The 24580-nt window shown below is 36.8% G+C and overlaps 1 protein-coding gene across 1 annotated transcript in view; it reads right to left on the bottom strand.

Annotated features, from left to right (window-relative positions):
- LOC133529728 (uncharacterized) overlaps nucleotides 1–20815 on the bottom strand; it is a 53656-nt gene extending 32841 nt beyond the window's left edge. The window contains exons 1-14 of the mRNA XM_061867529.1: nucleotides 20691–20815; nucleotides 19721–19866; nucleotides 17573–17731; nucleotides 15022–15218; nucleotides 14775–14860; nucleotides 13090–13274; nucleotides 11710–11820; nucleotides 11316–11631; nucleotides 10986–11130; nucleotides 9461–9602; nucleotides 7241–7354; nucleotides 5645–5820; nucleotides 2490–2493; nucleotides 677–764 (exon numbers count right to left, since the gene is read on the bottom strand). Coding sequence (XP_061723513.1) covers nucleotides 677–764; nucleotides 2490–2493; nucleotides 5645–5820; nucleotides 7241–7354; nucleotides 9461–9602; nucleotides 10986–11130; nucleotides 11316–11631; nucleotides 11710–11820; nucleotides 13090–13274; nucleotides 14775–14860; nucleotides 15022–15218; nucleotides 17573–17731; nucleotides 19721–19846 — 1849 coding nt within the window. The 5' untranslated portion in view covers nucleotides 19847–19866; nucleotides 20691–20815. The remainder of the gene's footprint in view (nucleotides 1–676; nucleotides 765–2489; nucleotides 2494–5644; nucleotides 5821–7240; nucleotides 7355–9460; nucleotides 9603–10985; nucleotides 11131–11315; nucleotides 11632–11709; nucleotides 11821–13089; nucleotides 13275–14774; nucleotides 14861–15021; nucleotides 15219–17572; nucleotides 17732–19720; nucleotides 19867–20690) is intronic.
- Nucleotides 20816–24580: the final 3765 nt, after the last annotated feature.

Raw genomic sequence — 24580 nt, 5'->3', positions numbered from 1 at the left:
AGAAAAGAGCGTACTCCCATCTTAAATGCCGGCAACGCACTTACAACCCCTCTGGTGTTGCAGGTGTCCATGGGCAGCGGTAATCGCTTACCATCAGGTGATCCATCTGCTCGTTTGCCTCCTCTATCATAACAAAAATAGGTTTTTTTTAATCTTCTTCCTGTTTGAAGCCTGGCGCAGAATCTAAGCTCGTTAACCACGTCTAGAGTCAGACCAATATAACTTTGCAACAATTGTTATAGTACAGACTTCTATTTTAAACGTCAAACTTCGATGAAATTATGACGTTTAAATAACACTACATGTCTGTGCTATTAAATACGCTGCAGTTATCTTGGTTTGACTCTAACAGACTACATTGACACCGCATTTACAAAGAGCACGCGTCCCCACACATAGGTGGAATTGGACTTGTATTCTACGCCATTTTATAATATAACAACAAGTTTATTTTCTAGGAATATTTCTAATTTACTTACACGAAAATTAATATGAAAACGCATGCTCTCAATTATGCATGTTTTTCGCAACTACACTTAGGAAATAAACTTACTCCATACCAAATGTGACTATATAGATCGCTCTACTCGTTCACGAACAGGAAACTAACAGAACTGAATAGTTCACGAACAAAATAAAAGCAAAACTGTTTGAACACACTGAAAGCTTTGCTTACTTCGCAAGCCGCAAAATGAAAACCTTTCGCAGAACTCGGTGGCGATGATACAGAAAATTGCTGTCGTATGTCCTGGGAACATTTTTTCCTTCTAAAAACTACTCTGAATGAATAAAACTTATATTTACTTCTCGATGTGACAGACTATTTGACAAAGTGTAGTGTGAATTGTGGATGCTTTTTGACAAACGAAACTAAACGAGTATAGTGTAGACACATGAACCTCTTTAAGCAGTACCTATACCTAAATACCTAATCTTAAGTAGTATGGTACAGTCGGCGTCCAATACTTCGTAGCAGTCAAAGTGGCCAAATAGTTCGGTACACCATGCTAAATATATGCTACGAAGTATTTGACGCTGACTGTACCTACTACCTACATGGTACCTACGGTACCTGCCCCCCATATTTAGTGGGTACCTATGACGGATTGAGGCATCTGAGTTCAGGGGGCAGAATTTAATGACAGGTAGGGAGTTTCCATATCGATGCTTTTCCCATATACTACTTAGGTATTGCTCTAAGTTTCGTTTGATAAAATATAATTTCGAAATCATCACTTAAAAGTCAATTCTACCCGTCAACACTTAAAAGTCAATTCTACCAAACAACTCAAAATTTACATAAGATTACTTTGTCACTCTTTTGGATAAAATGAAACTTCCTCATCGGAGAACAAAAGAGAGCCTTTACGAGTTAGTGTGATGAAACAGTTATTTACGATACAAGTGCAGAAAATAGGAAAATGGCAACGAGTTGCGAATAATCTATTCGCACGTGTATCGTACAACATTTTACAGTACATATGGCTCTTTAAAGTTTCGACATATGCACGCAAAGTGAAAGTAACACCATATGTACTGTAAAAATATATAAGCGTTAGCGTGAAATCCTAGCCCCAACGCTCCAACGATGGTAAAAGCGGAGTTAATCCTTTTCAATTATAGGTAGGTACTATCCATTTCTAAAGCATCCGTTCAAAACGATATTTCGCTTTAGTATTTATATGCCAAGGGTTATTCCTTAAATGCATGATTTTTCATTATTGCCCGAAATTAATATTGTATGTGTCACGTTCACGTATTGTTTACTGATTCTGGGAAAATAATAAATAAAAATAAAATTAAAACATCGATTTTCACACGGTAAGTAGTAAATATAATAATTTATTAAATACACAATTATTGGTAAGATATATTAATAAAAATAATGAAGTTTTTAAACATAAAATAATTGCAATCCCGAAAAAAAACCGCCTAATACACATACTAAAAATCATCGACTTATGTCATTTTCCAAATTTTCCGCCATTTCGTCTTCAAGTGTAAATTTTTTAAACTAAAATATTGCGCAAACTTGAATAAAAAATCGGAAAATGTATTAATTTACTGTCGTAATACTTATACAGGAACAAACCGATTTTATCTGATTGTGCATAAAATTATATGCTTTTTGTTGTGTAGGCTGCATGCATCATTTCATTATGCATTTAAGGGTTAAACCTATGACTTAGGATAGTTGGATTAGCTAATTTTCATAAGATTTTATTCAACTTGCTATGTTTGTATGTATGTTGTGCTATAAAACTGTGTGTTGTGCACCGTCTGGGCTATCAAAATCGCTGCCAACTTATCTTGGTTTGACTCTAGCATCATTCCAACATGTTGGATCGTCGACAAACTTGCTCGGCGGTTTTAAAGTACGTGGTTGACGAGCTGTAAGGCGGTCTTACGGTGTGCGTCACGCTCATACACCGGAGCAATGTGCGAATTCGCGTCAGTGCGATAACATAGCCAGTCTATCATCTACTTACCACTCTAAGGTTCATGGACAACAATAGTAAAATTACTTGACCGAGGATTACTTTATTTATTTAACAGTAAGATACAACGATTCAACTGTATGGCAATATACATTTACAGTACATATGGTGCTACTTTACCGCACTAGTGCGAAAATTAGCATATTACGTTACTATGTCGAACATTTAAAGGGCCATATGTACTGTAAAACTTACGATACATGTTCGAATAGGTAATTCGCAACTCGTGTCGATTTAAAACACTCCCATCGGTCGTGTTTTTAATTTATCGCCACTCGTTTCGAATTTCCTAGCTTTCGCACTTGTATCGTAATGTACTATTACTTCATTTATTAATTATTATAAATAACCAAATTTAGGCCAGATGAGCAATTTATTATTTACACCATAGTTTTATGATAATTATAATTATAACAAAGATCACATTCAATATTATACACAACAGTGAGGGGGTCTTCACACTGGCATCGCAACCAAATGCGGCGGTGGTGTGCGACTGAGACAGCGCTATGCATGTCTATATAGTTCTCTTGCTTGTACACCGTACCGCATCCGGGTGCAGCGCCAGTGTGATAACCGCCTCAAAAAACGCAGTAAAATTAACTATATTATTCAGATATCGTAAAGGTGTCCCAACACAATAACACGTTGTTGAAAAGGGGCTAACTTAGCTTTTAACTAAACGTGAGAGTCAGAATGGCGGGTGTACCTAAATAAAATTAAATGAAAACCATACCATATTTTTGTACCTAATTTGTACTATTTAGTACCACCTTTAACCCTTTACCAGGCTAAGGGATATATATTTCCCACATGCGGCACTTCAAACATGTGTTCTATTTTCGATGAGTAAGACTGACATTCGATTGTCATTTTTGAACTGTCAGCCTGGTAAAGGGTTAAAAACATTGTATCACACGGTACTTAAAGTTATCACCAAAAAACAGTACACCCGCCAGCCTGACAGTCAGAATGGCGAATTACGCTATATTCCCGTGGTTATTGAAAGATTCTATAAAAGCCAAATTTTTGTACCTTTTTTGTACCTTCATATTCAATTATAATATGAGGCATTTTATTTGTGGTTTCCAAGTTTTACTCATTTATATTTTGCTTGCTATTACACTTTTGCAGGCGTTATAATTTTCAAGTTATCGATCTCATTTTTAAGAAAAAACGCTAAGGTACAATTATTTTTATTACACCAGGAATTAGTACCTTTAATTTTTAATCTGTCAAGTTCAAATAACTCAGAAAATCATGTCTAAAAAATGATTTTTTTTTTTTAAGAGAAGTACTAAATAGTACAAATTAGGTACAAAAATATAGTATGCTTTTCATTTATTTTTATTTAGATACACCCGCCATTCTGACTCTCACTACATATTTTAATTTTTTTCTCATCGATCGACGTGGTTTATCCCTCGAACATAAATCACAAACTGGCAGTGACGTTCAATTTTGCCAACCGCAAAAAAAAATATCCACAGGATGCGTTCAGAAAGCATAATATTTGAGTTTGAACCCGAGGTAAACATTTTAACAAAGTAAACCCAGGAATCAAAGTAACCCCAATCCACGGTACTAATATCAAATTAGTAGTTATCACTAATAAAAGTATTAGTGATAACTACTAACGAGTTTCGCTACATATATCAATTGTGTATGATACATAATAAATGTTAACTTTTATTCGTGAAGTTTACTGAATAATATCTATCTATTTAGGTGAAAAACAAGATATTTGAACAAGTGCGTCTTCCCACTATCATACTAATTCCAGTGTTTCTGGAAGCAATGTCGTATATTGAAGTGTTACAGCCGCGGCGGCGCGCCGCTTTTCCATACGTAAAGTAGTCGGTTATGTGCGTGTGGCGATGCGTTACGTTAAATACCGTCGCGCCGCCGCAGTCGCGGTCGCAAGTACCATAGGGCCATAAATTGTTTTATCTACACACATATCATAAACCCTCTATGATGCCTTTTAAATCCGTAAATCCAACATTACGATAAATAATATGTGTGTAGATAATAGTGTATGTAGCTGTACATAATTAAGCATAAAAACACTCGTGTATTTTAATGCCTTTTACTATGTAGCAGTCACATAAACTACTATTGCACGGAGTATGCCCCGGCCGACGACACCGCAGGGAAGCGGCCGGCGCCTACCACTCGTACTCGCAGTGCCACGCGCGGTCCTCGTCGACCCACTCCCAAATTTGCCGCTCCTCCTCGTCTTCTGATTCGCTCTCATCATCGTCGGGTCATTCCAACCTACAAAATGTATATTAAATGTCATAATCATAGTCATTTCGCACAGTGCCAATTAAAAATTAAAACTCTCATTCAATTTCAAGCAGTGCAGCAAGAGAAAGAAACGTGTTACTTTGTCCGTTTTTTTAAAGAGAGGGATAAGTATGCTAGTGCCCTAAACACTTAGGTACTTATCAACCTTTTGACTGCCAACAAGGTTAACTGACGCGCGCGGCTACAGCCTAATATTAACTTTCGAGCATTCCGACAAGGTTTGCGATGACGCGCCGCACAAAATAGGCATGGCATTTAAGGTAAATAAGTTGTAGGTACGTTAAAACATATTATTAATAAGTTTAAAGCTCGTTTTAAACTTCATACTTATTTAACGTAAATCTTATAATAAAGTTTTCCCAAAGATCACTTAAGAGGGAAGAATACCTTTGCGATCCTAGCGAAATAACGGTACTTTTTCTCTGAAATTCCATTTTGTGATTTTGTTTTGCAAATTTTGAAAAAAAAGGAAATCCTATAAACCTAGTTTTACATTGTATCAATAGCATACTTAAAATAAGGAGAACGGAAAATATTTTGAAGTGGAAAAACGTTTTCTCTGTTTATATGGACGATCACGTGGTATACTTCCCTCTTAAAACTGTGTTACAAAAGGGTTTTTACCATGTATGCAATAAGCACTCTCACGCTTTATTTATGTATGACGCCGTGAAGCGGCAGCCACAGGTGCGCCGAGACCAGAAGGACTACAGTGGAAATTGAAAATTAAAATTCCAAAATGCAAAACCAACCTCTCTATCCCTCTTGAATTTTGCACATACTGAAATTTATTTTTCGCGGCAGGCCCTCCGGTATCTTTAGTGTTGTCTACTCACTCCGGGTGCTGCGGCGCGAAGTCGGCGTACGTGGGCAGCAGGGCGGCGAACAGCAGGCGCAGGTCGGAGTGCGCCGAGCTGGCGGCCGGCGGCCCGGTTGTGTAGCCGTAGCGGTTGACGCCGTGCAGCGGCGGCGACGGGTCCGCCGACACCAGGTTCGTCACTTGCGGCACAGCCTGCAATTAACATGTCATGTACCTCGGCCTCTGTCTGTCATCAAATCTTGCAAATGCCCCGGGTATTACGAAAAACACTGCGCAGGGAGCGCCACTGGAACATGAAACACGAAAATCGAAATTTCGTTATCAGCCTCTTTATCACTCTTGCATATTTCGATTTTAGCGTTTCGCGGTAGGCCTCTGTAAACAAACCGCCTTGACGCATCAATGTCACAGTAAAAACTTGTAAAAGAACTGTTTAAGGCAAAGTTGTAAAAGTTACTCTTTGGTTTACAATATGTGCTATATTCTGTTTTATTTTTATTCCGTAGACTAAAATGACATTTCATGTGGTACTAAGAAATGTCATGTCTTACATATGAAACGGCATTTAAGTCTACGCTACGAAATAAAAAAACAGACCTTAGTGCTACTCTTGAATAATAATTTAAATTTATTTTTGAGTTAAAGCACTTTTTGTATCAAGCGTAGCAAATTAGCATTTCTACAATAATTATGAAACTCATGCGACCATTTCATGAATCCATTGCAATAAAGATGAAAAAATGTTGACATATTTATGATCTCGATTGTACCACCACGCTGTTCTAACCCATTAACGCCTATACTCTGTTTTAATTAATGCTGTTAGGTACAGTTCCAGTAGAAATCGAATCGAACGCCGTAACACAGGCGTACCCAAGTGGGTACAATAGGCGCTAATGGGCTAATGTCAGTGTTACACTGGTTGTCGGCATGGCTACTTTATCAGCGGCCTGGAGCTGCGCTAGTTCACATGGGTACAAGGGACTCATATGACATCTCGAGGTGAATCGGACTGTGCCGAACTGGTGGCGCAATTACTGCGTCTTTTTGTCCCTACGCCAACCAGAGTCAATTTCCGGCCTCGTGACCGTGGTCTACTTGTAGGCCCGATTTCGCGAACCGTGTCTCACAGAAAATCCCCACTCGTTCGCCCTTTACCCCTCCTGAATGCGCTCTTAGCATTAGCGCCCGAGTGTGATTTATTTGCTGGCAGGTGGAGCGAAGTGCGAGATGAACTGTTGAGGTTCTGTGAGAGGATGGATGCACGTCCTTCAACTGTTTGAATGTGGTTGTTATATCTTAGTGTGGTAACCTGCCTAGAAACTGTCGATGCCTAATTAGTAATTATACATAATATTATTAGTTAACCTATTTTTGTTTCAATTTGTTTGTAGTTTGGCAGTGACTTAGTATATACTGTTATGCTGTACAACTATTTTGGAAAGAAATAAATAAATAAATAAATAAGTGCATTTTCATGTTCACTTTTAGTTTTATACAGCCTTCATCAAATATATCGGGACACTTCTTTATTTCTGTAGTAAAAAAGTTCTGCAGGTCAAAAGGATTGTCCGAGTAGCTAAGCTTCGCCGACTTGTATGAGAACACTCACCCCGTCAACGAGGAGGTTGGCCATGGGTTTGATGACGCACAGATGGCGGATGACCTCGTCGGGCCAGCTGCGGAACAGGTTCAGCTGCTCGTTGGCCAGCGCCTTGGCCCGCTCCTGCCGACAAAACATCCTATCACTATCTTATACTGACAACTCCCATACAACGCCGCGAGAATCGCCATTGTTGTACATAGCGCTAAATATTATTTTTTATTTTAGTTATTTGCGTGTGAAAATTGTCACTGTCAATAGCAGAAAGCTGTTTATAATTTCAAAACATATAATTGGACTTGCCTGACCGCTATAATAGATACAAAAGTAAATTTAAGGCCCCATAGGTTCATGTTCTTCTGTCAGTCTCAATGAGCGTAAGCGTGAGCGAGATGGATGTGCGTGCTCGGGACCGCGGATACCATTTTTTTGAAGTTTTAAAAAAGAAAAACGTAGCGCATTTTCAGAAGCAATTTTCATAATTTTAACTTTTATGCTGTATAAATTGTTACAATTCTTTACAATGCGTTTTAGACCTATGTTATTGATTTTTAGGGTTCCGTAGCCAAATGGCAAAAAACGGAACCCTTATAGATTCGTCATGTCCGTCTGTCTGTCCGATTATGTCACAGCCACTTTTTTCCGAAACTATAAGAGCTATACTGTTCAAACTTGGTAAGTAGATGACAATGTATTCTATGAACCGCCTTAAGATTTTTACACAAAGATAGAAAAAAAAACAATAAATTTTGGGGGCTCCCCATACTTAGAACTGAAACTCAAAAAATCTTTTTTCATCAAACCCATACGTGTGGGGTATCTATGGATAGGTCTTTAAAAATGATATTGAGGTTTCTAAATTTTTTTTTTCTAAACTGAATAGTTTACGCGAGAGACACTTCCAAAGTGGTAAAATGTGTCGTCGTCCCCCCGTCCCCCCCCCCCCCGTAACTTCTAAAATAACAGAATGAAAAATCTAAAAAAAATATATGATATACATTGCCATGCAAACTTCCACCGAAAATTGGTTTGAACGAGATCTAGTAAGTAGTTTTTTTTTTAATACGTCACACAATTTAAAAAAAAAAATTTTTTTCATCAAACCCATACGTGTGCTGTATCTATAGATAGGTCTTCAAAAATGATATTTAGGTTTCTAATATATTTTTTTTCTAAACTGAATAGTTTGCGCGAGAGACACTTCCAAAGTGAAAAAAATTGTGTCCCCCCCCCCCCCCCTGTAACTTCTAAAATAACAAAATGAAAAATCTAAAAAAAATATATGATATACATTACCATGCAAACTTCCACCGAAAATTGGTTTGAACGAGATCTAGTAAGTAGTTTTTTTTTAATACGTCAAAAAATTAAAAAAAATTTTTTTTTCATCAAACCCATGCGTGTGGGGTATCTATGGATAGGTCTTCAAAAATAATATTTAGGTTCCTAATATCATTTTTTTCTAAACTGAATAGTTTGCGCGAGAGACACTTCCAAAGTGAAAAAATGTGTCGCCCCCCCCCCCCCCCCCTGTAACTTCTAAAATAACAGAATGAAAAATCTAAAAAAAATATATGATATACATTACCATGCAAACTTCCACCGAAAATTGGTTTGAACGAGATCTAGTAAGTAGGTTTTAAAAATACGTCATAAAATTTAAAAAAAAATTTTTTTCATCAAACCCATACTATACATAAAAAACTACCTGTTTTTTTTTAATACGTCATAAATGGTACGGAACCCTTCATGGGCGAGTCCGACTTTCCGCTTTTTTTCTATCGAGAGAAAGTCAAAGTCTAGATTCTAATTGTTTTCCCTAGAGAAAATCTTCAAGATTGATAATAACATTTTTGACAACCATATTGTTATCTAAAACAGCGGTAAGATTTTTAAAAACTTCGCTCAGTGAACCTACGACACCTTAAATCATATATTTAATATGATGAGCGCGTAGCACGAACTAAGCTTCTCCGTTTTAGCTTAAGCAAAAATGCTTTCGTTTGTCCCACTATGAAAAATTATTTATATGAAACAATTATTTATTTAGGTAAATATTTCGTTTTGACGATACAGTTAATAGAGTCCCCTAGTAAGTATATTATACTATTTAACTCTACAATTCTACAACTAGCATTTTTCGCGTGAACTTTTTAGATGTACAGCTCACAATGACTAGTTATTTATCGGCGGCATATCGTGTCAACCGTGCCTAAGATTACCCGTTACCTGCGTGGCGGGGTCCCGGTCGTATTTCTCGGCGAGCTCGTTGGCGTTGCGCTGCAGCCAGTCGAGCACGGCCGGCTCGCGCCACTTCGACCACGTCAGCTTCGCGTACAACAGTATCAGCTCCTTCAGGTTCTTCGTGATTCTGCAACATAAACAAATCATTTTCTAATGACATCATTTTCGGAGCTAATTAAACGTAGACCTAATTCCTGGCGTACTAAACATAATTGTACCGTAGCGTTATTTCTTAAAAATGAAATCGATAAGGTGAAAAATTGTAGCTCCTGCAAAAGTGTAATAGCAATCTATAAAGTAAAATGAGTAAAACTTGGAAACCACAAAAAAAATGGCTAAATTTATAATTGAAATATGTAGGTAAAAAATTGGTACAAAAAATTGGTTTTTATAGAAATTATCAATAATAGCGGGATCATTGCGTAATAAAATACACCCGCCATTTTGACTGTCAGAATGTTTTTTGGTAATAAATTTAAGTATTTACCGGAAAGTACAATTTTTTTAAGTACTAATTAGTACATTTAGGTACAAAAATATGGTATGCTTTTTGTTTATTTTTATTTAGGTATACACCCGCCGTCCTGACTCTCTCGACTTATACATAGTGGGTAGTGACCCTGCCTACGAAGCTGATGGTCCCGGGTTCAAATCCTGGTAAGGGCATGTATTTGTGTGATGAGCATGGATATTTGTTCCTGAGTCATGGGTGTTTTCTATGTATTTAAGTATTTTATAAATATTTATATATTATATATATCGTTGTCTAAGTACCCTCAACACAAGCCTTATTGAGCTTACTGTGGGACTTAGTCAATTTGTGTAATAATGTCCTTTTATTTATATTTATATACATGCAGAAATCACAAAAATATGAAAACATTTTTAAAGAGTGTGGGCTGCATGTTTGCTTCATTATTCGAATAAATTTTTTATCTAAATAATTATTAGAATAAACAATCGTTCGCTATAGGATTATTTATTAATAAATCATGCATTTATATTTTTAAATAATAAATGAATTATTCTTTATTTTATTCAAATATATAATACGAATGATATTTTAGTACACGCTCAGATTTCCCATGAGTAAGCAATTGCAGCGTATTTCAGGGCCATGGTATTATCATATCTTAAGTATACAATTTATTGTGACATGTAATATGATATTACCAATAAATATGATTATGATTATCGCAGGTAGCCAACTAGAAATAATGAAACTACAAATATATAAAATAACGAGAAAACCCCGTAACTCGACTTTCTTATCAGTTGTGTACCTACTAGAGAATTCACCTATTTTCATTATTACTTTTTGTTATTTAGGGAATATCAAACATAATACATGTTATTCCACGAATAAATTACTCGCGAATATTTGTTTGCCATATATAGAATAAGATTCGAAAAATGTATTCGTCTTAGTGAATGATTTAGTTATTCTCAATGGTTATTCGTCATTCGAATAAATTTTGCCCATTTCTCGAGCCAAGCAGTATGATCTCACTTAGTTTCGGCTATGGATGTAAAGAGCGTGCAGGCCTGCAGGCGCGCGCCGGGCGGCACGGACGCGCACTCCAGCAGCCGCAGCACCACCGCCGGGAACCGCAGCATCGCCGCTTGCAGCAGCTCGTCCGCCTTGCTCGTGTCCCCTATACATATATATATACATTAAGCTAAATAACTAAAAATGCCACTCGATACACCCCGAGCAAATTGAAAGTAACAGCGTCGCCCGCTGACACAAAGGAAAAAATAATAATTCATATAAGCGTGTTCTCTCGGAGCGCTCAATCGTTCTACCTAATTGATTAGTAGACTGACGCAATTATCTTACCTTTATTTTTAGTAGCAACATGGAAATGCGCCATAGCATACGAGTACTGTATGCTAAAAAGGAACCCGGCATCCCTCTCCTTGGCCCAATGGTCGACGGCGTCGATTAGCCACTGATGTTCCCGCGCGCGGAGCGCCAGCGTGTCGATGACGAGCAGCACCGCTAGCGGGTCCGACGGGTCGAGATTCAGTAGCATTTTAGCTAGTTCTAAAGCAGTGCGGTGGCAAGCTCGATTCGTCAGCAAGTGGATATATTTTAATACAGCGACGTGGAATGTCCTGTTTTCCATATATTTGTATAGCAGTCGCGTTCGCGGCTGAAAAACAAAAATAAAATGTTTATGTATAAAGTTATTTTGAGTTTTTGAATCTGCACTGACTGAATTTGAACTCACATCTGCAAGTTGAAACGAGGGATGAGCAACCAACTGCATGTAGGCTATAACACGCTCGACCAGTATGTTGGCTGCGGTATATTCTTCCATTTGGAGCAACATGTCGGCACTCTGGAAATGATTCATTTATTATTACTTATGTGGTATATGTATTCATAATAATTATGAATACATATACCACATAAGTAATAATAAGTGCTCTATGTATAATTATTATACATAGAGCAGGGAAGCCGAGAATAGCAATCTAATGTGTGCACTACGTCTGCGTTCGGGACATATTCCGTGTAATAAATTTTATCACATGAAAAAAAGAGAAGTAAACCTGTATGAGCATTGTAACATAATGACCTAGACGACATATTTATAGAATGCACTAGAGGCCAAGTCAAGCCAAAAAATATTTTAAGAAATATTTTGGACGGTGCATTATCCTTAAACATCTTGCTTTCTCAACCGTTATGTGCTAAGAAATTATTTACATATTATAAAAAAACAAGAGCATGTCGGGCCATGCTCAGAGTAGGGTTCCGTAGTTACTCTTCCGTCACAATAAGCTAAACTGGAGCTTAAAGTATGGTAGATTGTTAACCAAAGGATGAACTGTGGGTGTACGTCTTTTTACTATGAAGAGGAAACTTTTTGCGATAACTCAAAAACAGCTAAACTGATCATATCCGCTATAGTTTTCATTTAATGTCTTTCTTTAGCTCTACTTCCAAGATTTTTTTCATATTTTTTGGACGCATGGTTCAAAAGTTAGAGGGGGGGGGGGGGGGGGGACACATTTGTTTTCTCTTTCAGAGCAATTATCTCCGAATATATTCACTTTATCAAGAAATGTTTGTTGAAGACCCCTATTAGTTTTGAAAGACCTTTCCAACGATATCACACACTGTAGGGTTGAAGCAAAAAAAAATTTCACCCCCACTTTACGTGTAGGGGAGGTACCTAAAACAAATTAAATTTTTAGATTTTATTGTACGACTTTGTCGGCTTTATTGATTTATATATCCATGCCAAATTTCAGCTTTCTGGCACTAACGACCACGGAGCAAAGCCTCGGACAGACAGACAGACAGACAGACAGACGGACATGGCGAAACTATAAGGGTTCCTAGTTGACTACGGAACCCTAAAAAACATCTCGCACGTAGGTCTGAGGGTCAGTGACACACGTGTACTTTCCTATGAGGCTGGCATCTTCACCACGAGTGTACGGAAGTCTCTAATAAAAATTAATAATAAATAAAATACTATATATTTTTGCCTCTGAAACTGGGACGGGGAAGCCCCGCATTAAAGAAAATAATAGATGCATTCAATATATGATGCTGACGCAGAATATTGGTCATCACTACAGAATACGTGACAGAATACCTCGAGGATGGCTTCGACGTGCATATAGCGCTGCGCCTCCTCGATAGCGGTATGCAGCCAGTCCTGGCTGTAGCCCACGGAGGCCAGGTGCAGTAGCCGCTGGTGCATGTGCCGGTACTCCTTGCTGTGGTCGAACGTAAAGTGCGCAGACCCATTCTCTTTGCGCGTCATGGACATAGATAGCCCTGGAGAAATAATCAATGATAAATTGATGACAACAGATTCTACTGAGCTATCAAGTGTTCTCTCATCTGGCCAGAAATAATTTGCAGCGATTTATACAAGCTTGCATATTTGTGTAAATAATTCTTAACGTGCTCCAAGATAGATTTAAAGACAGTTGCACCAACCACAATTGACAGGTTGATCAATAGCACAATCGGATTAGGACCAACCTCGAAATCTCTGGAACAGTCATGAAATTCGGTATGTATATAAATTAAAGTCCCCTATTTCATGCCCACACCATTTGACATTTGGGGACCTCGAGGAATCGCAGGCATCTTGGAAAATGTGTACCATTTAGGAGAAATTCGCGTTTTACTCTAAATCTACATTCTTTATGAAAATATAGTGTAAGGCAACATTAAAGCTTATTAAATTCTACACAAAAAAAATCTGGATATCTTTGCGAAATAATTCATCTTGTTATAGAAAATACTTGCTGAATCCAAGTTTAACGCTTATACAGTTCCAGGGGACATGGACATTCTCTTAATAGAGAACTCGGAGGAATATGAATTCCACTTTTAACTATCTATAGTATAGATAGTTAAAAGTGGAATTCATATTCCTCATCTCAGATAGATCACGTACAAATGTATAGATTCTATACATTTGTACGTGATCTACCCGAATATTATCATTTTACTCGACTGCGACTTAACCAGAAAGTAGGGTAATGGGTTTAAGTACTGATGATTCAGTACACCCTGTAGCTTAGGATATTTTAAAATGACATATCGGTAGATTCTCTTACCCTTCACAACTTGTTTACACTTGTTTTATTACAGAAAAAATAAAGCAACCGCCTTGAGAGGACTCCGAATATTAAATCATATTTTTTTTTCAATCGCCTCAGTAATTAAACCCATAACCCTACTTTCTGGTTAAGTCGCGGTCGAGTAAAATGTTAATATTGGGGTAGATCACATACAAATGTATAGTTAAAAGTGAAATTCATATTCCACCGAGTTTCCTATTAAGAGAATGTCCCCTGGAAGTGTATACGCATTAAACTTAGATTCAGCCAGTATTTTCTATAACAAGATGTATTTTTTCCGCAAAGATATCCAGGACGTTTTGCGTGTAGAATTTAATAAGCTTTAATGTTGCCTTACACTATATTTTCATAAAGAATGTAGATTTAGATTCAAACGCGAATTTCTCCTGGATGGTACACATTTTACAAAATGGCTGCGATTCCCCAAATGTCAAATGGTGTGGGCATGAATGAAAAAGGGGCCTTTAATTTATATACATACCAAATTTCATGACTGTTTTAGAGATTTCGAGGTTGGTCTTAATCCGATTGTGCTACAATGGCAATCAGCTGTATACTATGACATTTTGCCATATACCTAATAAAACTTAGTAAACGTTTCAACGGTGACGGAGTTTGGTGCAACCGACTCTTAGAGACAATAATAGATAGAGAAGTTATAGATTTTTACTGTTTAACTTACCAAATTTCTTGAACTTGGCTGTATATTCGACTGATGGTACAATGATAGTTTTCTTTTGAATTCGGAGTTGTGCCTGGCGGTTAACCCTGATTAGATAACCAATATAAAAAATATATATATTACATCAATACGTAAGTTAAGTCATTCAATCTTCAAAAATAGCAATTACAAAGTGTTTGTACCTAATTGTCAGCTAAGTCAACTAACAGAGTATTATTAACTGAATGAAAAGGGTGAGTGCACTAACCGTTTGTTTCTTTCTTCGGTAGGTTCAGGACCGAACATTTTTTTCATTTCATTGGCGACGTTCAAGTGCTTCTGCTGCACCAGCAATACGTCGGGAATGAGCGTCTGCGGTTGCAGCGGCTTCGACGCGGACGGTGCCGCGGCCGGCGGAGAGCCCATCAACGCATTGATTTCCTTTAGGGACTTGTCTATTTCATCCTAAAAATAAATAAAAAAACTGGTGAAATGAGAGTTCGTTTAATTCCGCACTAAACTTTCAATTATCTCATGTAACTATAAACACGTAAAACTTTTGAGCAGAGGTATACTAAGCATAAATTGTGTACAGCGCCATCTATCGGCAAATCGGCTAACTAATTTTCGCGGGTTTTTAGGGACAATTTTTTATCATGTGAACCGATTTTAATAATTTCAAGTATAATAAAAATCCGCAAAGGTGGTTAAATTGCAAAATAAATTTGGATTGTTCTTCGTTAAAATAAAAACAAAAGTTTTCAAGATATTAAAGATAAAGATAGTTTATTATTAAATTATTATTCAAGTAGCATATTACTCGTACAATGCGCTTATGAACGCCAAATAAAGCTACACCGGCTCTAACCCTACACCTCTGACCCGAGAAGATTTAAATCCCACCTCAATCGGAGGAGGGTATCCCAATATGGACCGGCAAAAAACTCGGCGGGACACATCTTTTCAAAACATTACATCTTATAATTAACATGCATTAAATAAGAAAGAATACAATTTAGATTACTATATAAATCAGGGAATTACATACAGTAGCTACTTTTCTTTATAGAAATTTGATTAAAATAGTACATTACGATACAAGTGCGAAAAATAGGAATTTCAAAACGAGTGGCGATAAATTAAAACACGACCAAAGGGAGTGTTTTAAATCGACACGAGTTGCGAATTACCTATTCGCACATGTATCGTACAACGTTTTACAGTACATATGGCCCTTTAAATGTTCGACACAGTAACGTAATATGCAAATTTTCGCACTAGTGCGGTAAAGTAGCACCATATGTACTGTAAAATATATTATGTATATCAAAAAATACAAATACGTAGCTCTTTCAGAAAACATATCGAATTCTTACAAAGGAAAAGAAAAATAAGATTAATAAAGAATTGAGAATATACGAGGGTTGATTGAAAAATTCGCGGCCTGGCCAATTAAAAAAGAAAATCTTTTTTCTTTTTTCTGCCGCCATTTTGAACTGTCATTATTCAACTGTCTTCCCGCGAAATTTAAACACCGAAGCAAATTTATGATGATATGCAAAGTACATTAGGGCAATCCTGTCCATCATATACGATGGTGAAAAAATGGGCAGCTGAATTCAAGCGTGCACGAGATAGTATCGCAGATGACCCTCGTCCCGGGAGGCCAACAACGGTGACTAACACGGACAATGTGGCAATTATATGCGAAATGATAATGAAAGACCGGCGATTAAAGGTGCGGGAAATAGCTGACATCGTAGGCATCTCTTATGAAAGAACTCAAAATATTATAGTCAACGAATTAGGTTTTTCCAAGGTGTCGGCGAGATGGGTCCCGAGGCTTCTTTCAGTGGAACAAAAAATCGCTCGCAGTACTAATTCACGTGAATGTCTAGACCTGTATGAAGTCGATACTCAAGACTTTTTGAACAGATTTGTAACTATGGACGAGACCACCACTATACACCAGAGACCAAACAGCAATCGAAGCAGTAGGTTCGTCCTGGATCTCCGCCTCCCAAAAAAGCCAAAGCAATTTTGTCGGCCAATAAAGTCATGGCATCTGTTTTCTGGGATGCAAAAGGAATAATAATGGTTGACTATCTCCAGAGAGGTAAAACTATAAATTCCGACTATTATTGCGAGATATTACGCAGATTACGCGAGGCTCTGAAGATAAAAAGACCTGGAATGTTGACAAAGAAAGTTATCTTCCGCCAGGACAACGCACGTGTTCACACGTCACTAAAATCGAGGGCGGAGATTGCTAAATGTGGGTTTAAAACAAGAAATATTACTTTGCTAATCCGCGAGAAAATAACGTGCTAGTCAATCAGTGCTAACCCGTTATACTTACTTGCGTATTTTTACATGCAATTAATGTTCCCACCCTCCCACCGCAAAAATAAATACGCAAATAAATATAACAACCCACCACCAAAAGTACAAAACTCGACACGTGTTTCGCCTCTCTACGAGGCATCCTCAGGAGATGCTGGAGATGTTGACGGTCTGACACCCGACAACTGACTCGAGTCTTTGAGTGTTAATTATTGTTCTTATTATTAGGCTTTAATTACACAGATTAAATTAGCCGAGTCCACACTGAGTGAGCATACGCGCGAGGCATTTTCCTGACGCACAAAACGGCCAGTGTAGACGTGCCTCGGCCGAGGCTCTGTGTGGACCCGCCTCACATGATGTATATCTGTTGCCGCTATAACAATAAATACTAAAAAACCGAATAAAATAAATATTTAAGGGGACTCCTATACAACAAACGTGATTTTAAAATATAATAAAATAAATATACTGACCTCTCCTTCTTCATTTTTGACTGCCTCTTTAGCTTTCTTTTGTTTTTTCTTTTTTCGTTTATTTTTCTTCTTGCTCGTTTCTGGCTGGGGTTCAATCTCTTCAACTGATTCTGACTCCGAGGGCTCTTGCTCCTTTTCAGAGTGAGAGCTCAACTCAAGCTGTCAAAAGTAAATGGCAGGTTTCATTTATATGACCTTTGGCACACAATACATGAAAGTACAATGCCAGTCAGTGTCAGAAGTTGTGGTAGGTTTTAATCATAGTTTAGTCTAGTTGATTACAAAATGGACGCATCGATATATTAGACATTCATTGCAGATATGCGGGTATACAAGGTTTAGGTAATATTAAACAATATACTTAAATCTACCGGGGTTCCTTTCGGGTTGCCGAAAACCCTATGTGGTTTGACATATAAAGCTTAAAAAACAGTTACTTAATCCTATTATAAATTAACCTAACTAGATGACTGAATAACTTCTTCCGTAAAATGATATATCCGAAAAAAAAAATACTCTGATTGTCAAAAGTTGCCGTTTGATATTTCAGTAACCGCAAAACATAAGGCGCAGTACACAGCCATTTGTTTTGGATGGCAACTAAGGGGCACGTTATTTTCTTAGACTTTACCTCACTATTACAATCAATTCTTTTTGCTAACATTAAACCTAATTGTTTGGTTTAATTACCACAAAATACAGCTTTGCATGTTAGTATACTGTGTGAGGGCTTTATTTAATATGGGTACACATTGTGTAATGGTGTGTTTCGCTTTGCATTCCATTGCAAATCATAGAGTTGGATTATTTATGTAGAACTAATGCCATTTAATTCATTGAAACAACAGTAAAACATTGAAAAATAAAGACCAGTCCACAATCAAATGTATACATGGCATTACATGGGCGATTCAAGTTTGTCTTGTCATGTTAACCAGTCTGGCCTAGTGGATACTGACCCTGCCCATAAAGCCAATAGTCTTGGGATTGAATCCCAGTAAGGTAAGGACATTTATTTATGTGATGACCAAAGATATTTCTTCCTGAGTCATGGGTGTTTCCTATGTATTTAAGTATTTGTATATTACATGTATCATTGTTGAGTACCCACAACACAAGAATTCTTGAGCTTACCTTGGCACTTAGTCAATCTGTGTAAGAATCCAAAAATCAGTATTTGACATTCCTGTGGCAGTTATGCATAACTGCCACACATTCCTTTCTCAGGATTTAAGTATCTGGGCTGTTTTTAATATTTCAGATAATAAAACTTCAGGTTTATTGACCAAACTACCATACCCAATCCATTTGTACAATAAACGGACAGACAGACGGACATGACGAATCTATAAGGGTTCTGTTTTTTGCCATTTGGCTACGGAACCCTAAAAATGGCAATTCATCAAATATTATTCAAGAATTTGGGATATAAAAACACAGTTCAAAAAGCTATCTTTGTTAGTTCACTGCTGCCTCAACAACACAGTCAGATGGCGGTGTGGTACATTAAGCAAGTCAGTAGTAGGTATACACAAGAGTCATTGCAAAAACTATTTGACATGGGAGAGATAGATATAGATTAGATAGAATATTCATTATTAGCACACCTCAGTAAAAGATACAGCTAAAGAATCTAAGTAAAAATATAGTAGCGAGAGATTTGTGTTATTATAATTTTATAAATGGAATTTATTCATAAAGTGGGTACACAATAAATTTCGCTGTGCAGTTCACATTGCTTACATAGATTAGCAGTGACAATCATAAGCTTCATCAATCATAAGTATTTCAACAGGGTATTTAAACTAAGATTTTTTAAGGATTTCATACCATTTGACCAACTCATAAGTAACATTTGGAGATTATGAATGTTTATCAGTAGGCACTTGCCATGCAAAGCATCTCAGAAGGTGAAAAGTGCCTCACCCGAGGCAATGCGGCCGAAGCACATGTGCATGTGGCAATTTCCTAGCGAGGCAGCTTGTTCTGTGTGGACCCGCCTAGTTACTCATAGACAATAGCACTAACATAAAATGGGTTAGTTATTTGTTGTCATCAGCAGAAGATAGGAACACGATATACATTTATATCCAGTAAGGTGGCTGATAATATAAATATTTTATTTTAGTTACATTTGTACCTACTCACCCCTTCATAAGTGAACTTAGAAGCTGTATTCTTTGCATATGGAGGCTCATAATCATCATCAGAACCATCACAGCACTCTAGCAGTTGGTTATTACCAAACACTTTACGGACATTTCTACTGGACATCTTTATATATGGCTTATATTCTGTAATTCATAAAACAATGTTAGCATTAAAGACCTTTAGCCTTCACAGCATTAACATAGTATAAAACTGCAAAATATTGCATAAATAGTGAAAGAATGGGTCACAATATACTCAACACATAATAAATTTAGATAAAAATTCATCATCTGGACATAATGTGCATAGAAATTGAGTATATATATAAATGAAGAGTAAAAAATGGTACAACAATAGTAGATTGTTAACCAAGTGAAGGCACTCATTTCTGGCAAGGTAGTTTGGCGCTCGAATACTGTGAGAGCACTAATCCGAGGCTGAAATGATGCCTTTCAGCCCAGTTAAACACTCTACTTTTCATTTCGAATACGAGGAAATTAAAACACGTGTATATTTAAACATGACTAAGTTTAATTTTTTATAGTATTTCTTGAGAGTACTTTCAATTAACCATTTAGGTAAAAGCAACGTTATTTCAATCAATCAATTTTTCGTGTTATGGCACCATGAAGGTGTTGATGATTCTGCCAATGTCGAGGTTGGATAAGACACGGCTAGTATGGAATGGCGTGTTTAATATCAGAACGGAAAATGTATAAAAAATCCATTTGAAACCAAATTTCAATTGCTTATTGTTAAAAAAACCGTACTTGGAAAATGCTCTAGTGCGTAAACGAATCATTTTCTGCTGTTGTCTACACACTTTTTAGAACAACAATGAATGACCCTCTTTCAGAGCATGAGAAATGAAAACATAAATTACATGCCGAACTGGGAAATTTACATGATACATCTTATTTATTGTATTAAGCTGGTTTTTAATTCCGTATTGCAATGTTTTCCTTACCTCTAGCACATAAATTCTTCAAACAGTAGAAACTAATAAAAATTACGTTCACACACGCAAGTATATAAATCACAACATGTGAAATAAGCAAATGAGTGAATGGAAAGAATGATTTTGATATGTCAATTTATTAAGCCAATGATGTGTTTCTGTCGATGTGGTTTGTTCCATGGTTTGTTCAAGGCATCTGGAAAAAAAATGTAAGCGCGAAGGGTCCCATAGAAAATTTGAATTTCGCTTCTTTTGCTACTGACTAAATTGTTTGACAGACTATATAAATACATGTAGTTCGCGGGTCAACATTAGCGCGGGTTCATGGACGTAGGGCAGGGGTAGGAAATAAACCGAATGGAGTAAATGGACCAAAAAATGTGTCCAAATGAGAAGTCGAACTAGAGGATTGCATCTCGTTCTAATTAGGGTAACCATACCTTAACACTTCTATAAAAAATTATATGCTAAAAGAGAGCCAAATGAAAACCATCACATACAGCCGCACATAATAAATAGGACGGAGAGCTTTCCAGAGCTATTTACAACAAGAGAAGTGGACACTGCAATAAAAAATCTGAGTAAAAACGAAAGCCCTGGACCAGATTCCATCATAAAGGAAGCTGTAAAGGTGGGCAAAGACATACTAATCAGGCACCTAACAGTTAACACATTTATTTAATAACATATTAAGAGAAGAGATCGTGCCTTTACACTGGACTGAGTCAGAAATAACTCTATTATACAAGAAAGGAGATCCATGCGAAGTATCTAACTATAGACCGATAAGTCTCATGTCAAGCCTCTACCTACCCCAAAAATAGATTAAAAAAACCAGTTGAGCAGGCAGGATTTAGACCCTGGTTACTCCACAATGGATCACATACAAGTACTGAGCCAGCTAATTGAGAAGTACAAAGAATTTAACTCCCCACTGTACCTGGCATTTGTTGACTACCAGAAGGCATTTGACTCTCTCATGAACCAATTAGAAAGGCTTTATAATATCATAATATAGAGGAAAAATACATAAGACTAATAACTAATATGTATAAAAAGTATAAAAGCCGAGTAAAGCTGGATAAATTAGGGCCATACTTTCAAATAGGGAGAGGCGTCCGCCAAAGAGATCCATTATCACCAAAAATATTTATTGCAGTTTTAGAACTTATACTGCACAACATTGGGTGGAAAAAATAAAGGCATTAGAATAGGGTCTAAATATTTAAAACACTGAAGATTCACTGTTGATATCGTATTATTTTCCAATAACGCAGAGGAACTTGCAAACATGCTTCAGTGCCTTAATCAGAATAGCGAATCAGTGGGATTGAAAATTACTTAACTACGATAAAACCAAGCTTATGACTAACTACAAGAAAAAGAAGATTGAAATAAAAGGAAGGAGCATCGAATATGTAAATGAATACATATACTTAGGCAAACTAAACTAATATCATTCCTAGATACTGACACAGCAGAAATAGAGAGACGCATAACGTCAAGCTGAAAACACTACTGGTCACTTGTACATTTGTTTAAATCAAAAATTCCCATTTTAACAGAAAAAAATGCCCAAAAGATTTCGGTTTGTCAGAGAGCAATGGAGAGGAGCCTACTCACTGTCAAGATAAAAGACAAGCTTGGAAACAAAGACATTCGAGAAACAGCCAAAGTTATTGATGCATTACAATTTATCAAAAAAATGAAGTGGAGATGGGCAAGACACATTGCACGCTCCGATAGCTCAAGATGGGCCAAAAGAGTGACGGAATGGCGAGGACCAGGGAGTGGTGACAGACACTCAGGATGTCCACTCAAGCGTTGGGCTGATGACATAAAAGAAACTGCTGGCATGAGGTGGCATTATCTAGCCCCAGATCGAGATTCATGGCAAAAACTGGAGGAGGCCTATACCCATAAAGGGATCCCAAAATAAACAAAAAAATAATAAAAAAATCTCACGTACAATATTTTTTTATTGACTATGTTTTTATATTTAAATACAGTTTATATGTTATACCTTGTAAGTATTTAGCATGCAACATAGAAAGAAGGGGTTGCAAATAAAGGCTATTTTATTTTATTTTATATACCGTAACACATCATTTCTTCATAATTTATTACGAAATTGTGCATTCACTACATTCTCTTATTTTGAAAATATGTCATCAAATTGGGGATAAGTACCAAAGTTTACTACAATGTCTTCTACATTAAATTAAATGCTTTTTTTTGTTGTGCATATACTTTGTTTAATCCAAGGCCCCCCCGTTGTCTGTTCTCAGTACAAAATTTGATACTCAAGCCGTAGCCATTCAGGTGACAGGCAAGTTGTGTATGTGTGCGTTTTAAGGATGTGGCGTTGTCGATTTTAATCATGTTATATATCGATAATGCCTACACAGTGGAACGAAATAACAATTAATTAAAGCTTCGATATCTTCACTAAAAATGTACATCATAGAAATGCTAATGGATAATGAATACTTTATGATATGATAAAATAACTCAATTATTTTGGAAAACATAGTTTAGTTTTAGATTTCCACCGTTGATTATTGTAATATCGAACTCACAAAATCATACTGGTTTATAAGAATATATAAAGTGTCGTTATAATGGTTATCTGTTCATTTTAGGTATTATAAATCCTTTCAAGTAAAACTAAAATTGTAAAAAAATGCCTACAGTTTATCGATATGACTTTATCGACATGGCCACAACTTTTGGTTACTCATTGTTAATCATACATACAAATGTGGGTGTGTGAGACTGGCTACGGTGACAGCTGGCTTAAACTCCATCTGTAGGAATATTTTATCTATGGTTTAATCAGTTAATATTATTATTAACATCATAATTATTTGCAAACTGCTTAAAAGGTATCAGAACCGTTATCTGACTATCACTAAAATAGTATAAGAAGGTAGAGTCAAACCAATATATAATAAGTTGGCAGCGAATTCGGTAGTATGACGTTTACTTAACACTTGCTCCTCTGGGCTATCAAAATTGCTACCAACTTAAAATTTGTCTGACTGTAATTAATTTCAGTAGTATTATATACTGATATAAAAATACTACCACAATGGCATATCCTTAACATTGGCAACATGTGCGAGTGAGATAGCTCTAGTTTTACGATCTCAAGTGAATCGTTTTTTCTAGTCTCGTACGAACACATTTCTGTATCTGTAATAGGGTTACGTTTTAGTATGGCATGGTATAGTATTTTATGCAACAGTTGTATAAGAAGGGCGTAGGCGAACATTGTAAAGGAATACGCCACGAGAATTTTTTGACCTACTTATACAACGTTGCATACAATATTTTTCCTACGAGTCAACAAAAATAAATCTTAATTTAGGTAAACAAATTACAGCAAAAGTATATAGCCAAGACGCGCGAGCATACCTTGTTACGCGCCCGGCCCGCCCCGGGCCGCGGCCGGCCGGTCAGCGACACCTCCTCGTAACTCATGAGGCCCTGGTACTTGCTACTTGCTAAATTAATTTTTTAGACAGTTTTTTCTCAATTTTGGCCACCGTAGCCTACGGAGATTAACAAGCAACGCTAAGCGGTCTTCGTAGTCTATGGGTGTTGCTATATTACGGGTGTCACATGCGTGATTCTGACTTATGAAGTAATTAATTTTATTATGCAACCAAATGAATATTTTGTAAGTTGGCAGCAATGCACTTAGTTTAAAACTGTATTCGTTTTGGTTTTGTTATGTTGGTAGCCATTAATCGCAGTAACGTTATAGCTTATAAAAGCACAAGAGCTTTTATGAGGAATAGACAATATAGACTTTTCTTGAAATCTTTTATGTATGTTCTTATATTCGTTTAATGAATGCATAAATGACAGATAACAGTAGAGGAGTAGGAAAAAGT

The sequence above is a fragment of the Cydia pomonella genome, chromosome 1 (assembly GCF_033807575.1).
Source record: "Cydia pomonella isolate Wapato2018A chromosome 1, ilCydPomo1, whole genome shotgun sequence".
NCBI lineage: Eukaryota > Metazoa > Arthropoda > Insecta > Lepidoptera > Tortricidae > Cydia > Cydia pomonella.
The sequence above is the reverse complement of the archived record's forward strand: the minus strand, read 5'-3'. Positions and strand labels throughout refer to the sequence as shown.